Source organism: Antechinus flavipes, chromosome 4 (assembly GCF_016432865.1).
Source record: "Antechinus flavipes isolate AdamAnt ecotype Samford, QLD, Australia chromosome 4, AdamAnt_v2, whole genome shotgun sequence".
Lineage (NCBI taxonomy): Eukaryota > Metazoa > Chordata > Mammalia > Dasyuromorphia > Dasyuridae > Antechinus > Antechinus flavipes.
This window is the reverse complement of record NC_067401.1, coordinates 449,035,147-449,051,953: the sequence shown is the minus strand read 5'-3', so window position 1 is coordinate 449,051,953 and position 16,807 is coordinate 449,035,147. Positions and strand designations below refer to the sequence as shown.

Sequence of the window (16,807 nt, the reverse complement as noted above, 5' to 3'; positions counted from 1 at the left end):
TACCTGAAATTCCCTTCCAAATATAAATTAATTCAACAAATATTAAGAGCCTACTACCCGCTATGTGCTGAGTCTATAAAGACAGAAATGAAATGGAGACATCATGGAATGCTGATTTAGAATGGACTTGGGTTTCTTTTGCTGTTGCTTCTTGCTACTTAAGTGATACTGGACAAATGACTTATTATTATAAACTCATCTATAAAATGATAGATATTAGACTAGATAGATAATGAATGACCTTGGAGTTTCTTCCAGCTTTAAATCTAAGAACCTAGCAAATAGTTTTAACCCTCAAGAAATTTATATTCTACTAAAAGATTTAAAACATATATAACACACGTGCATATTATGAGGATACCTTATACATAAGCATAAGAAGCATTGATTATTGCTATTTCTCATAATGTATATATTGACCAATATGCTCATTTTGATCACTTTTTCTGATACATCTTTTATTCTCCTGTTCTCAAAGTAATGGATTTTAATTCTTCATACTATATGAGTGCAAGGGATAATGTTGTAAAAAATTACCCTGGCATGGGTTTTGTCAATAAAAAGTTATTAAAAAAAAATTCTTCACACTGTAGTATTCCATGAGTTGGAGTCACAGCATAGCCTCTTAAGCCACAGTTTTACTTACCTTGTCAAGCAGAAATGGTGTCAAAGGCTGACACCATTAACTTTTTTTTACTACAACAAGATGATGATAGAAGACAATGGAACAACAATGACTCAAATCAGAGAAGGTATAATCAATTAAAAAAAAAAGTTTGGAAGGAGATCTAACTAAGCAAAGTCATCCCAGTACAGGCATTTAAGGATATAAATTGAAGAACAAAAAGAAAAATGAAAGAGATCTGCAAAGAGTTTTATATCATACTTCCCCAACAAGGAAAGGTGCCCTCCTACACTTGGACCAAATGATAATGTACAACAAATTCAAGTCATGTGCAACTGGATGGCATTATAAAGGAAAAAAAAAAATCCAACATGCATCACACCTTACAATTAGTTCCAATTGGAACTCAATAAGTTAAACAATATAAGAAACATATCGCTAACTCAACAAAGAGGGAAAATTATCTTAATCTCAAAAGAAACATGATAAGGTCTTAAACATGCTAGATAGATCCTTAACAGGAGGTAAAGATTTAAACATGCTAGATATATTCTTTACAGAAAACCCACAGAATATGATCAAATGAGATGACATTAAATCTATACGGACATACTGAAATAAAGATGGAATGATAACTATCACACAAATGAAGTTTAAAAAAAAAGATCAATTCAATGAAAAAGTATATAATTTAAAGCAAACATTATTAAACAATTTAAAAGGAAAAAGACTAGTAAAAATAGTCTGTGACATCTAGAATATAATATTTTATAAAAATAAAATCCATTCTCAAATATACTGACAAAAAAATTAGCACAAATTGTAATGAAACTGGAAAACTATCCATCCTTTCTAATTATCAGATATGCAAATTATAAAACCGGAGTAATAAAAACACACACAACCAAAAATAAGAAAGGTGACAAAATTCAAGTTTTGTCTGAGCTTCAGAGAAATAGTTATGCCACTATATATATAACTGACAGAAGAGTTAATGAAATTCAAAGACTTTAAATGACTGTCCTAGCCACTGGGGATAAAGAAAAAATTTTTAAAATCATATTCCCAGAGGAGGATTCTGGGAATATAGAATAAGTAAGTAAAATTCAAGCTTTCCAGATTTCTCCCATAAATAGAACAAATTTTCTCCTCAGAGCAAACACTGATGAAAAATCAAGAGGACTTACAGGATCCTCTAGATACAATCCATTAAGATCTGAAAAAAGACTCCAGTCTTCAACAGTGTGAAGTGCAAACACCTCCAAGCTAGCTCTCCCAAGACAAGAAGTGGAGAATCCTGGGGCTAGCTAAGTTTGGCTGGATCCTCAGCAAGAACTACATAAACTTTTACTTCCTGAACTGTGTGCAGAGTTGGAAGTCTGAGTTCAGGAAGACTAAGTGAACCTTGGATGATCAGGACACCAGATTCCTGGTGGAAGGAGTGGGGCAGGGATGCTGCTGGTTGCAGACACTTGCAGGAAGCGGGGAGCTTTGGTGTAAGGTTCCAGGTCAGAGGGGAGACCTCAAGTGAAGCTGGAGGCACCATCTTCTCATTTAAAAATAAAAAACTTGAGATGTCAAAAGAATAAATCCAACCATAGAAACTTACTGGGAATAGGGAAGATCAGGGTTTATCTCATAGGACACTGAAGCAAAAAAATCTTCTTCTGAACCAAAACAGTAACATTAAATGGTTCCCTGCCCAGAAAGAATTTATAAAAGAACTAAAAAAAGAATTTAAATCTTTCAATTCAATGAGAGACATTAAGAGAACACTAAATAAATAAATTCAAGAAAAACAAGAAGATTATTGGAGAAAAAGTTAACCAACCAGAAAAGGAGATAGTCTTAAAGATGAAAATAATTCTTTGAAAATTAGAATTGGGCAAAAGGAAGCCAGTAAAGTTATAAGAGACCAAGAAATAACAAAACAATATAAAGAATGAAAAAATAGAACAGAATGTGAAACAAACAAAAAACAGATCTGGAGAATAGATCAAGAAAATATAAGAGTAACTAGACTACTTGAAAGCTATGACCAAATACAACTTTGAGACAATAATGCAAGAAATAATACAAGAAAAAATGTCCCGGAGTGATACAACATGAAGAGAAAATAGAAAAAGAAAAAAATCCACGGATCACTACCTCAAAGAGATCTTTTATGGAAGATACATAGGAATATTATGGCCAAATTTCAAAACCTTCAGATCAAAGAAAACTTTTGCAAGAAACAAGAAAAAAAAATTTTAAATCTGCTGGAACTATAATTAGAATTGTACAGGACTTAGCAGCAGCCACAATTAAAGACCAAGATACTGAAATCATACAAATAAGCAATTAAAAGAATTAAGCCTAAGGCCAAAAATATCATATCTAGCAAAAATATTCATAATACCAAATGAAAAACAAAAAAGGCTATTCAATGAAGTTGCGGATTTTCTAGACTTTCTTTTAACCAAACTTGAACTCAACAGAAAATTCAACATATAAGAGCCAATATACAAGATTAATTTCAAGGAACTTAACATGGACAAATTGTTTTATATTTTTTATATAGAAATGTATACATTTAAGATTGAAATCAGCAATTGGGTAGCTCAAAAGAAAGACTGGGGCAGAGTTGAGTATGATCTGACTCTAAAAAGCAAAACTGCTTAGGAAAAGGTTAAAATACTAATTATGTTAAGCAAATGAGATGCAGGGGAAGAACAGGCACAGAGGCATTAGAGGGAAGAGGAGAGCTCATAATTTTCAGAACCATTCACATCAGGAATAAGTTAAATAGACAACATTACATATATACCATGAAGGGTATAGCACCCTCCAAAATCTATAAAGAAATAAGGGGGGAGGGATGAGTGGAGAGGGAAGCAAAGGGTAAAGGAAGAAGACAAGGGGGGAATCCATGAGTGGGGGGGGGGGGGAGATTAAAGGCAAATTAAAGAACAGAATTAAAGCAGAATAATTTTAGCAGAAATAAGAAAGAAGAGATATACACAAACACTACAACAAGGATTGGGAGTAGAAGTTATTAGGGAAAAAAAAATACAGCTAATAATCACTGCTCTCAAACAAAGTCAAACTTAAAAATTCAATCAAGAGAGAAAGCTGTTACAAGCCAGCCATAATAAGAGTGGATGCCCATCAGTTGGAGAATGTTTTGGAATATTATTTTCTATAAGAAACTAACAGCAGACCTAGTGTTTGGAGAAACCCAAAGACCCCAGCTTTTGGGATAAGAATTCACTATTTGACAAAAACTGCTTGGGAAAACTGGAAACTAGTGTGGATGAAACTAGGCATTGACCCACACCTAATACCATATACCAAGATAAGGTTAAAATGGGTCCATGATTTAAATATAAAGAGTGAGATTATAAATAAATTAATAGAACATAAGATAGTTTGCCTCTCAGACCTGTGGAAGAAGGAATCTGTGACCAAAGAACTAGAGATTATTGATCACAAAATAGATAATTTTGATTATATTAAGTTAAAAAGGTTTTGTACAAACAAAACTAATGCAGATAAGATTAGAAGCGAAGCAATAAACTGGGAAAACATTTTTATATTCAAAGGTTCTGATAAAGGCCTCATTTCCAAAATATATAGAGAATTGACTCAAATTTATAAGAAACTGGCCCTTCTTCAATTGATAAAGGGTCAAAAGATATGAACAGACAATTTTTCAGATGAAGAAATTGAAACTATTTCTAGTCATATAAAAAAGAGCTCCAAATCATTATTGATCAGAGAAATGCAAATTAAGACAACTCTGAGATACCACTACACACCTTTCAGATTGGCTAAGATGACAGGAAAAAATAATGACGAATGTTGGAGAGGAAGTGTGAAAACTGGGACACTGATATATTGTTTCACATTCAGGTGATTCAGGCCAATTCCAATAGACTTGTGATGGAGAGAACCACCTGCATCCATAAAGTGAACCATGGGAACTGAATGTAGATCACAACATAGTGTTTTCACCTTTTATCTTGCTTGCTTGCAATTTTTTTCTTTCTCATTTTCCCCCCTTTTGATCTTATTTTCTTGTATAGCATAATAAATGTGGAAATATGTTTGAAAGAACTGCACATGTCTAACCTATATTGGATTACTTGCTATCTAGGGGAGGAGAGTGAGAGAAAGAGAAGGAGAAAAATTTGGAACACAAGAATAAACTGAAAATAATAATAGAAGAAAAGTACTAGAATAAAGAAGGGCTGTGAAAGGTTTCTGCAGAAGATGGGATATCATTGGGACTTGAAATGTTTAACAAAAAATACATGAAAGCTAAGAAGCAAAGATGAGGAAGGAGAGCATTTCTTATATGGGGGATAGCCAGTGAAAATACCCATTAACTGGGAGATAAGAATGTCATGTTCAAGGAACAAAGAGGCCAGTGTCAGAGTACAGGGGAAAGGATGGGAGAAAAGCGTAAGGCATAAGACAACTAGAAGAGCAGGGGTGGGAGGTATAGGCCAAAAAACATTCTGTTTTATGGGTTAATTCATGTGTCCTATGTAACTCATACATTGTTAAAATAAATGAAACAGCAAATCATTGTTGATAGGATAGCTTTGAAATCAGGAAGTATTTAAATTCTAATACATACTATGTGTATGACAATAAGCAAACTTGGTTTTTCAATACCTAAGCAGATCAGTAGTAGAGATTTACCCACATAAATCTATGAAATAGGTCCAAAAAAAAAAAAAAAAAAAGATGGAGAGGAAAAATTAGACAGAAAAGCTGGAAAAACTGGAAAAACAGTTTGAGGCCAGATTGTGAAGGACACTAATCAGGCAATAGTAGAATGACTTAAGTTTTGAACAGGAATGACATAGTTTAGATGAGGTGAAAAATATATGGCTATTTGAGGTCCAAATAGATTAAAATGTGACTGGGAAATATTTAACAAAAACAATACAATAATGCTAATATGTGTTTTCTAAATATACAGACCTACAGGGATCCTAATATATGCTTTAGTGGCCCTTCTATTTAACTCTGACACCACTATTTTAGACTATACACTGGAATGATTTCACCAGAGGCTGCAAAAGATAGAGAAAAAGGGGAAGACCAGTTAGGTCTATTGTAAAAAGGATGTGATAGTGATAAAAACCTATGCCACTAGAATAAGTTAGAAAAACAAGAAGCAATAATCCACTGCCTAATAAACCCAAGAATATAATTTGTGGGGAGGGAGAAAAGAGTCTCCCTTTTGACAAGAATTACTAGGAAAAATGTTGAGAATTTTTGCCAAAATAAGTGTTAAACCAATTTCTTACACCAAATACTACAAGAGAATCAAAATGGATGAGCCAAATATCATGATTAAAAATAAGATAACAAGATTAGGAACCCTTCACAATTATAGCTATGGGAAGACTTCTTACAAAGAGGAAATCATAAAAGATTTATAAAATAAACATTTTAAATACAAAAGTAAAAAAGCTTTTGCATAAATAAAATCAACAAAAATGAAATGAGAGTAAAAATGGTCAAATGGGGAGAAATATCTGTAGTATAACATCACAAAACTATAGAGAGAGCTGACAAAAGAATACAACAAGCCACTCTCATGGCTAATTGGTCAAAGGATATGTAACTTTTAAAATAATATAATTAATAACTATGAATGACTATTTGCTCCAAATCATATTTGCAAAATGCAAGTTAAAACAGCTCCAACCTCTTTCAGTTTTTACCTCATTTCATGCAAAACAGCAAAGGTGAAAAATAAATGAGAACCATCAGTATGAGAGGAGCTATGGGAAAATAAGAATAGTAGTATACTGTTGAAGGTGATGCAAGGCAGCTTAATTACTGGTTTTAATTTAGAACTGGGGGGAGGGGGGAGAAGAGAAGGGGAACATCTACTGACTTTGAAATCCAGCTAACAGGCATATACTTCATGGAGTTAACATATAAAAACTAAAGTTCAATATACCAATTTTCAGCATTCTTTGGGATGGCAAAGAATATGGCCACTGATGAATGGCTGAAAAAAATTATGATTTATAAATGCAACAGAATATCATTGTTGAATTGGAATTAAAAAGTAAAACACTGAATCAGAAATTAAAATATGAGGAATACAAAGAAACATACGAAGGTTTGTATGAACTGAATGCAGAGTGAGCCAGGAGAGCATAAGCAATTCTTAAAACAATGTAAATGAAAAGATAATCAATGAAATTGAACTCTAATGGAAAAATCAATGAATAAAAGTTCTCATGAAATAAGACTCTGACAAAACAAAGAGGTAGAGGGTTACCAGGACAAAATATAACAGGATGTGATTAGTACAATTGTACAATTTAAGTTTTACACTGGATATTTTTGTTTAATTCTTTTCCTTTATCATAAAAGGTTTAGACTGGTATATAGAATTTGATATAAAGACACCAAAAAACATTTTAACAAAACAAAAACATACAAACAAAAGAAAAGACAATAGATGAAGACCTAAACTAGCGTAGTATTAAATATAAAGAGAGGGGGCAAAGAAATAGAAGCAGTGCCATCTGGGTGAGGGAGGGGAAAAATCAGAACAGAAGTGAGTGCAAGGGATAATGCTGTAAAAAATTACCCTGGCATGGGTTCTGTCAATAAAAAGTTATTAAAAAAAAAAAATAGAAGCAGTAATAGAATCAGCATGACCTGGTAATTGATTATATTTGTGTTTGGAAGCAGAATTGAGAGAAGAGTCAAAGATCACTGGTATTTTGAGGCTGAGTATCTAAGAGAATGTGATATCACTACTTGAAATAGGTCCTTCAGAGGGAAATATACAATCTTTTTTCCTTTGGGAAGGAATCATAACAAGTTTGGTTTTAGAAATAGTTTAAGTTAGAAATACAGCAAGACATGTAAGCCTGGAAATCAAGTAGCTGAAAATACAGGACTGAACATCAGGTTAAAATTTAGGGCAGAAAATAAGGATTCTGTAAAGAATTAATAGTAGAAGCTGTGAAAACAAATGAGATCAAGTGATACCATGAACATGCAGAGGAAGGTTTACAGGGGAAAAAATGTGAGTGGCCTATTCTTAGGTAATAAATTGAAAAAGAACAAATGGAGACAAGAAGGAAATTCGGCATAGTACAGAGCCACAGAGGTCAAAGGCAAAAAGAAAGAAGATTATAAAGTTCAAGGACCTGGGTTTAAATCTGTTTTTCCATGTCATTTTTGTGATCTTGAGTAAATCTTAAATCTCCCTGGGCCTGTTTTCTTCTTCTTTTTTTTTTAAAGCCATTCTCCAATTGATAAATGCTCAAAGGCCTATTTTCTTAGCTGTAACTAGATGGCCCTTAGGTCCTGAATAGCTTTAAATCAATAATCCTACCTCAGTAGTAACATATATTATAATAAAACTCAAAAAGTAATAATGAAGAAATTTGATCACTAATGATTAGATCATTGCAGAAGTGATCTTTAAAGGAAGTCTTCTCTTTCCAAAGGTAACTGAAAAGCAATGTGTTAAGAATGTGATTTGTTTTCAAATTGCAGAGTAGCTATTATAAAGTGCTAAGAATTTTTTTTTTTCACTAACCAATCAATAAAACTTTAAAAGGGCCTACTCTGTACCAGACATTGGGTTAGGAATACAAAGAAAATGGAAAAATAGTTTTTGCTCTCAAGAAATTTAAAGGAAGGGAACCTTAAAGAGAAAAAAGCCAGAGGAACCAGGAAAAGACTCCTGGAGAAAATGCCGTTCAAGTTTGGTATCTCCTAAAAGATTGTGTTGCCAAAATGTGATGATACTTTCCAATCCAGTAAGTTGTTTTAAGAAAGAAACAAGACTGAAGAAACCAAATTCTGAGCTTTTTTAGACTGTTCTCTTAAAAATACTGGATTCTATTAAGTACTTCTTTTTCAATAACTCAACTGTTATAATGGAAAAAAGGCAATGTTTAATTTCAAAGATATACTCAACAAATACATTCTCAGGAGTCTTTGTTTATTACTCTCTTTAAAGATATTAAGCTATGAAATGCTTAATATATAATCTTGTACAAATTTATTTTTATAAGGACTATAAAAACAATATAATTGTGTTAACTTCAAATAATGTTTCATTAGCTTCCAAGTTTAGTTAGATGAAGATAAACTAGGTCTTTTAAAATTCAAAAATAGCACATGTATTTCTACTTTCAAAGCATTAACATGGTTTTCTTAATAGAATAATCTTTTCTCATTTGAAAGTTTTTTGTTTTTTTTAAAGAACCAACTTGACTAGTATTTACTGCCTCCTAATTTTGCTGCCAGGTTTGTATTCTGTTTTATAATGAAAGTTTATTATATTAAGTGTCATATGGTTCTGTTATACAGCAATTGAATTAAAGCGGTTTTTGCAAAAGACCAGACATATGACAACTGTTTGAGACAGTACATTTATTAGGAAGTGATGAAACATGAATTTTCTATAAACAAATTACATTTATGCTTACAGCAATAATATACTGAATGTAACACTGATCTTTACAATGATCTAAGTGTCTATGTAATTTCTACAATTCAATGCATAAAAATTGTCACATGAAAATTTAAAAAAGGAGAGGTCATTTTAATAACTTTAGTACTGTAGAAAAACATTATCAAGCACTTAAAAGGATATCAGACTCATTTCTGGCATTGTAATTGTTGATCAATCCACAAACAATATATGGAATAACTACTACACACAGAGGACTCTTAAGTATTGGAGAAGATATAAAATTACAAAACACTTTTCAGGTAATATTGTGTATGAGAAAAATTTCTAATACAAAATTGGAGGGAGGAAGGTTTTGCCAAACAGGCAGAACCAGAAAAAATCTCCTGGGAGCTTCTAAAGAGCAGAAAGCTTTTTATTTTAGCATTCACAATGTCTAATACAGCACCTTGCACTTAAAACGTTTTTAAAAGCCTAAAGTGAATTTTGCTGAAAGATCAATGGAAAAGGAAGTCACTGAGGTATAAACAACAGGCTAATTAAGGAAAGAAAGCTGTATTATGGTCCATGGGGTCATAGAGTCAGACACAACTGAACAACTACAACAAACAAGGCCATGGAACTATGAGAGCACCAAGTTGTCCAGTCTGTGATATAAATTAGAAAGGAGTAAAATGAGGAAGGATGGAAGAGTTTTGTAAGGAGAAAGGCCCACTGTGGAAAGCAACAGCTTTCTTAGTTTATAATTGTAATACTATAATCTCATTTTGTTTCTGACCGTCTTAATCCATTGTTCCAAAACCAAAAGATATGTAAAAAACCCAACCTAATCCAAACCAAATCCTATATAGCAAAGTCAAATGTTATTGAACCAAGATGTCAAAGTATCTAACCACCACCATATACAGCCAGTAATCGGGGAATGTTGAACTAAATAAATAATAACATAAAACAATAGATAATGTAATTGTGTGGCTTTTGATGTCAATAGAGGCCAGAGGCCTCTTTTTCTCTTGAGTTTGACACCACTGTTCCAAAGAAGACCACTCACTAAATAATATCTGAAGATCCAAGTCAGTACTATCATCTGTGGACAGTCTCATTTTTGGGAAAGGAGGATAGAAGGAGGGAAAAAAGAGAGAGGAAGTAAAGGTGAGGTGAGGATAGAGGGAGGGGGGGGAGAAAGGGAAAAAGAGGAGGTGAGAAAGAGGAAGAGAGGGAGGGAGAAGAAGAGAGCAGAGAGGAGCGAGGGAGAGAAAAGGGGGAAGAGAGAGAGAAAGAGAGAGGGAGGGAGGAGGGGAAAAAGAGAGGGAGGAAAGGAAGGAGTAGGGAAGGAAGGAGAGAGAGGGAAAGAGAGGGAGAGAGGGAGAGAGGGAAGAAGGGAGGGAAAAAGGGAGGGAGGGAAGGAGGGAGAGAGAAGGAGAGGGAGAGAGAGAAGGAGAGGGAGAGGGAAAGATAAACACTAACTTCACATAATTCTAAACTGCCAAAAAACTAACTCCTTTCCTATCATCCATTCCAAAACCCCTTTTTCACAACTTTATTTACTATCCCAACAACTTGCAGTCAAATGATCAAAACACTAATGTAGCTATTTTATAATGCTAGCAAACTCTGAAAAAGTATGACAAAAAGAAGACACTTTGGATTTGGGAGTGTGTGTGTGTGTGTGTGTGTGTGTGTGTGTGTGTATGTGTGTGTGTGCATGCATGCAAGCGTGCGTGATAAGTATAGATTTGAGGAAAATAATGTATTTTTCTTATTTTAATTGCAATCCTAAAATAAACTTAAATTAAAAGTAAAATTATGAGCCAGAAATCAAGCAAACCTGCAATGTGAAGGATATAAGAAGTCTATTTTCTTAAAAAAAAAAAAAAACACAGCATAAAATACTGCAATTCTTTAATACTGAGTAAAGATCAAGATGTTTCTAAGAATGTTAGTTAACAAGTTTTAAATGGAGGCTAGTCTACAAAATTGTCTTAAAGAAGCACTGTGTTCTAAATGATTAGTCAATGCTTTCAGAAACAGCATTCTTTGGCTTTCATTTTGGGAAATAACTCCAATATGGACAAGGACTGAAGAAAAATTAGCTTATATTAGATATATTTGATTATCCTTTAAGAAAAGTTCACTATAACCAGAACAACAAATCATTGTTAACAGAATCACCAATCTAGACTTAAAAACATTTTTTATGAAAATACTCAGTTGTAAACTTATTTCTATCAAGGAATTACATGTTTTAATAGAGATTAATATTTGATTCAAGGTTAATTTTTTTTAACACAATTATTTACAAATCCTACAAAACATGAAAGTTACAGTGAAAAACCATTTATCAGCCAACATATTTTGGGAAACTTAAATAATTATCTCTGCAATTCAAGAAAGAATTGCCAAGTAATTTACCTTAGTTTTTGATTTTCCATAAAGTCTTAACTAAAGTAAACTGGACTGGAAATTGAAATCTGGACTTAGGGGGCAAAGGTTTGGAACAGCTAGGAAGTACAGTGAAGAGAGTACCCAGGCTGGAGTCAACAATTTCTGAGTTCAACTCCAAGCTTAGATTGTGTGTCTAGCGGTGTGATCCTGGGCAAGCCATTTAACCTCCATTTACTTCAGTTCCTCATCTATAATATGTGAACGAAGAAGGAAATGACAAACCATTCCTTAATCTTTGTCAAGAAAACCCTATGGAATTGGTATTGCACAGAGCAGACACAAGTGAATGATTGAACCACAAGAAGTTACAATGACCAAAACCTACAGTCATTTTAACAAGCTGCACGATATTTAGATCTCTCTGCCTACAAAACTAAAAACAGCACACAATTTCACTTAATGATCCATCAACTTTTACTAATCCATTATACCTAGAAATGACCCTTTGTGTCACTGATCTCACAAACAAGTATCATGACTATTCTTTAAATAAACAAGGACAATGTAGAATTGTATAATGAATGAATAATATAAGAAATTAATTTCATAGACTAACATAGTTGATTGTGACCCTTTATACTGTAGCAAAAGTTCTGCCTAAAAGTTTGAATCATTAACCAATGAATTAGTTTCTTTATTCCCACTTCCTGGTCAGCTGAGTAAATTTCCAGTATTACATGCTAAGGTAGATGTGTTCATTTATTACTGTCTATGACTGCAACTGGTAGTGCAGGAAATACTACCATCACATATTCTCTAGTCTTTCTTTCCATAACCAATGCCAAGATGTTCTTATGTTTTTTAACAAAATCTATTCATACTCAGACACTAAAGAAAGACTACCTTCTTATAGCTAAAAACTTTTATTTTGATTTTGAAGACAATTAACCATAAAAACCTGCAATATTTCTAAATACAAACCATGTTCTGAAATGAAGAAACATTTAGTAATGTGATATTTCATACAAACGAACAATGGGATATAGCAAACAGTAAATCACTCTTCCTAATATAAACAAACAAATAAACAAAAAAAAAAAAACTGTCCTTTTAAAAAAAGTGCTTTTGAACTCTCCATAGTGCTTAAACATTTATCTCCCAAATAAAAAAGAAATAATACATTAGCAACATCTTATATTAGAAAAAATTATGTATCTGAGTTTAATCCTAATTTAACATTTACAAAGCTATCTGACTGGAGAAGTTGCAACAGCTATGTGCATCAGTTTTCACATTAGTGAAATGGGACTAATACAGCAGTTTTCATACTAGTAAAATGAGACTAATACTAATAAGGTAGGATCTTAAATCAGGATTGCTTTGTGTATCAAATCCAAGAATATACATAAAGCATTTCTCAAACTTGAAGCTGTCATGGCTCAATTGACAGAGGAACTGACTTTGGAGCCTGGAAATGCTGGGTTCAAGTCCTGCCTCTGACTTCTCCAGGCTGTGTGACTGGCAAATCAATGAACTTCTCAGTACTCCAAGCAGCTCTCTAGACTCATAAAATATAGAAAAGATTCTAACTTGTCTTACTAAAAAAGGGAGTATCTTAATCTGGGAGTTCTCTATGCCAAAGAAAGACAAGTCCAGTTCCATTCCCTTTTCAGTATAACTTCACATTACTACACTCGTACCCAGCACATAACTCTTCTTCAGTATTTTATATCTAGGGCCCTCAGAAATAAAAGATTTTCCAGTTCCAATTAAAATTAACCCAACATATTAAAACAATATGATGCAGAACAAAATCCAGCAAATTTCTGGTTATAATACAAATCACAAACTAACAAAAAGATAAATGTGAAGAGGAACATGGTAAAAATTAAGATATCCTATTACTATTAAATTTAGAGAGAACACTGAATCAGTAATATTCAATAAAAAGCATACCTGATACACATGAACATAACCAAGAAAAACAACAGTGCTATTCATTAGTCTTGTCTCTTTTGGAGACATTTAATTTGAAAGAAGAGCATTATATTAAGTGCAATGTTAATTAAAATATACAGAGAACTTTAAAACAAAGTACTGAATTGTCCCTTTGGTTTCATTTTTCAAGTTTTTATATTTATAAGCTAATTAGCAGTAGCATATGAATGTAAATTCATCACACTTTTTGTAATGATAAAATAAAAACACTTCACAGTTTTCTTATTTTAAAAAATATATATTCCTGTGATGTTTTCATGTCTTTTTATTCAGGACTGAAAAGTATAATTTTCTTAAGGTTTCAGAATCATAAGTACTCATGCTACATTAGCTCATTAAGTACTCATGCTACATTAGCTCATTTATTCCATATCTTCCTCACTGCTTATTCCTCATCCCATTTCTATCTTCAGAATTTCACAGCACATTGCCATTTCTTGACATTTTCTATGGAAGAATGTCTTATCACTTCAGTGTAGCCAAAATGCACTGAAACTATATTGCAGATAGTTTAAAAAAAAAAAAAAACTGTATTTACCATGCAGAAACATTATCAATGTTACAAAATCTAAATTACAGCAATATTGCCTAAAAGCATTTTGCTCATTTCCTCTTTTAGAGGAAAAAAAAAAGAGAATCCAAGTAGAAAAATCAATACCTTTTAAGTTTTCATCCTGATGTATACTATATGGGAAATGTGGCAAAAAAAACACATTTGTTTAAGCTTCAAAGAATCTATATCTACTTTTGAAGTTCTTAATTTTAAAAAACACAGGATCCCTACAGTGTCAAAATAGTTAACATTTTCTATTCGCTTCCTAAGTTAGCTCTTGATTTAGCATAAAATTTTAAACTTACCCAAAGGTTATACATAACTCCACCTTACTACCCTCAATCCTCTGAGTAACCTAAGAGAGGTTCAAATGAATTGTCACCTTGCAACAAATAAGCAACATACTTTCAATCTAGATGCAAAAAAGTTTAGGACACTGGAAGGAATAGAAATGAATTTTAAAATTTGGTTTGAATTCCACTGGAGAGAGATACCGTGAACTTGGATATGGAAAAAAAAATTTGGATCTTTCACTAATATTTAGTTTCCTTTATAATCCTCTGTATTTTATTTTATGGAATTTACAATATCCTATCATATTACTTGCTTTCTCAATGGGTAGAGAAGGGACTGGAAAGAATTTGGAACTCAAATTTTTTTTTTTAATAAGTAAATAATGGATTTTTAAGAAGTTATCCCAAGAAGGGATCCCATTGGCTTCACCACACTGCCAAAAAGTCTACTTTACAATCCTCCATATTTTATTTCATGCATTTAAAAATATTATCCTATCATACTGCTTATCTTCTCAGCGTGTGGGGGAGGAGCAGCAAGGAGTAAGAGAATTTGGAACTCAAAAAAAAAAAAAAAAAAGATGAGACCTGAATGTTTAAACAAGTAAGTTAATGAATTTAAGAATGAACTTAATTATCCTGAGAAGGTGTCCCACTGGCTTCACCGGACTGCCAAAAGGGTCCCGAATATCAAAAAGAAAAAGAACCCCTGTTACTAAGGTCTAAAAAACAAAAAGTCACAACTCCATCTCCAACTAGTTAGTTGGGGGTAAGAAAGAACAGCACTGGTATGCTTTTCCAGCACACTTAACACAGTGTCGGGCACAAAATAAGCATTTAATAAATATGCCAGCTGATTGACAAGGCGGGCTTAATCCTTGCTAGAAGACCTATCAACTCGGTAGGCGTTCTAGAAAAGCCGACAGACGTCTTTTTTCAATCAATAAGCATTTATGAAGTGCCTACTAGGTGCCAAACTCCCGCCATACAAAGAAAGATTACGGACAGTTCCAGCCCTCCGGGAGCTCCCAATCTTCAAGGCGGACAACAAATACAGGAGCGATGGGAAGGATAAATTTGGAGATTAGAGAATAGTTCCTGAGCCAGACTGAAGCTTTTGCTCGCACCCTTGTAGAGAGTGACGGCTCCCCCTTACCGTTAGTAAACAACCCCTGCGAGCCCCCCTCTCTCCCAGGGGGCTCAGACAAACGCGAGGGAGAAGGAAAGTCCAAGCAGCATCTGCATCCAAGCTTCCCGATCGGACCCGGGCGGGAGTGGGGGTGGAAGGGTGGGGGGACGTCCCTGCTCCGGGAAAAACAATCCTCCTCCTCCTCCTCCTCCTCCGCGTCCTCCGGGTCCGGAGACGTCTCCCGCCCGCCCGCACGAGCAGCGGCTCCGAGAGCCGGGGAGTGGGGGAGAGGAGGGAGGGGTTGGCGCCAGAAATAACCGGGCCCCCGGACCCCCCGCGGGGCTGCGAGGGCGGGGGGTGCCCTTTGTGCCCGGCGGGGGGCGGGGAGCGGAGGCCGCCCAAGGCCAAGACGGGCGGGCGCGGCCTCGCTTACCTGCAGCTCGGTGAGCAGGATCTCCCCCCGCTCCGTGTTGGACGCCATGGCGCTCGGCTCGGGGCCCGGACGCTGCCGCCGCCGCCGCTGCTCGCGGAGGGAGGAGGGCGAGGAGAGGCGGCCGGCGGGCTAGGGCGAGGAAGGCTTCATGGAGGAGCGGCCCCGGCTGGACGCGCTTATTCCGCCCGCTTCATCGGAGGGGCAGCCCCGGCCGGCCGCGGCGGGCCCGGCCGCGGCTGCGGCTGCGGCTGCTAGAGGTGGGGGGGTCAGTCGGGTGATGGCCACCGCCGAAGCTGGGCTCGGCTCGGCCCCACCGCCGCCGCTTCTGCAGCTGCTGCCGCCGCACTCCCCCTCCTCCTCCTCCACCTCCTCTTTCTCCTCCTCCTCACAGCGAAGGCAGGAGGCGCCTCAAGTCTCTCGGTACGGGGCGCTGCGGCCGCGGCTGCCGCTCCTCCTGTCGCACCATTTGGCTGTCAGCGCGTCGCAAAAGCGCCCTCGCTTGGCGGCCGCCGGGGCACGTGACGGGGCCGCTGGGCCGACGCCTCCCGGCCGCCCCGGGCGGAACCCAAAGTGGGGCGGGACAGAGAAGGCGGGGCTTCCGGAGGAGGCGGGAGGAGGAAGAGACGGCCGAGGAGGTCACGCCCCCCTCGTCTCAGCGTTTAACGGCCTTTAGCGTGGCGAGCCTAGAGTTGGCGGGTCGAGGGCGGGGCCCGCTCAGGCTCTCCTAGGAGTTCCTGCAACGGCGGCAGCTGGCGTTTATGTGGCGCCTTAAGACTCCGAAGCACTTATCCCACTTTACTCTCTCCGGGGCCTCCTGCCCTGTGCCCATTTCACAGATGAGATCCTGGTACCGTGCACAAAACCTGGAGTCCCGTCCACCTCTGGGTGCCAGCCTTATAAAGTGGGGTAGGACCACCGCCCGCTAGAGGCCCTGGTCTAGCC

The 16,807-nt window shown here is 36.1% G+C and overlaps 1 protein-coding gene across 3 annotated transcripts in view; it reads right to left on the bottom strand.

Annotated features, from left to right (window-relative positions):
* The window catches only part of PKN2 (protein kinase N2), a 181,389-nt gene extending 165,230 nt beyond the window's left edge, over positions 1-16,159 (bottom strand). For 2 of the 3 annotated variants that reach the window (XM_051999331.1, XM_051999332.1), the window contains exon 1: positions 15,866-16,158. Coding sequence is in view for 2 of the 3 variants with exons in the window: in XM_051999332.1 (XP_051855292.1) it covers positions 15,866-15,913 (48 nt within the window). In the remaining variant the exon portion in view is untranslated. Of the gene's footprint in view, positions 1-15,865 lie in introns of all 3 variants that reach the window. The other variant, XM_051999330.1, reaches the window with a different exon arrangement.
* Between the last annotated feature and the right edge of the window lie 648 nt (positions 16,160-16,807).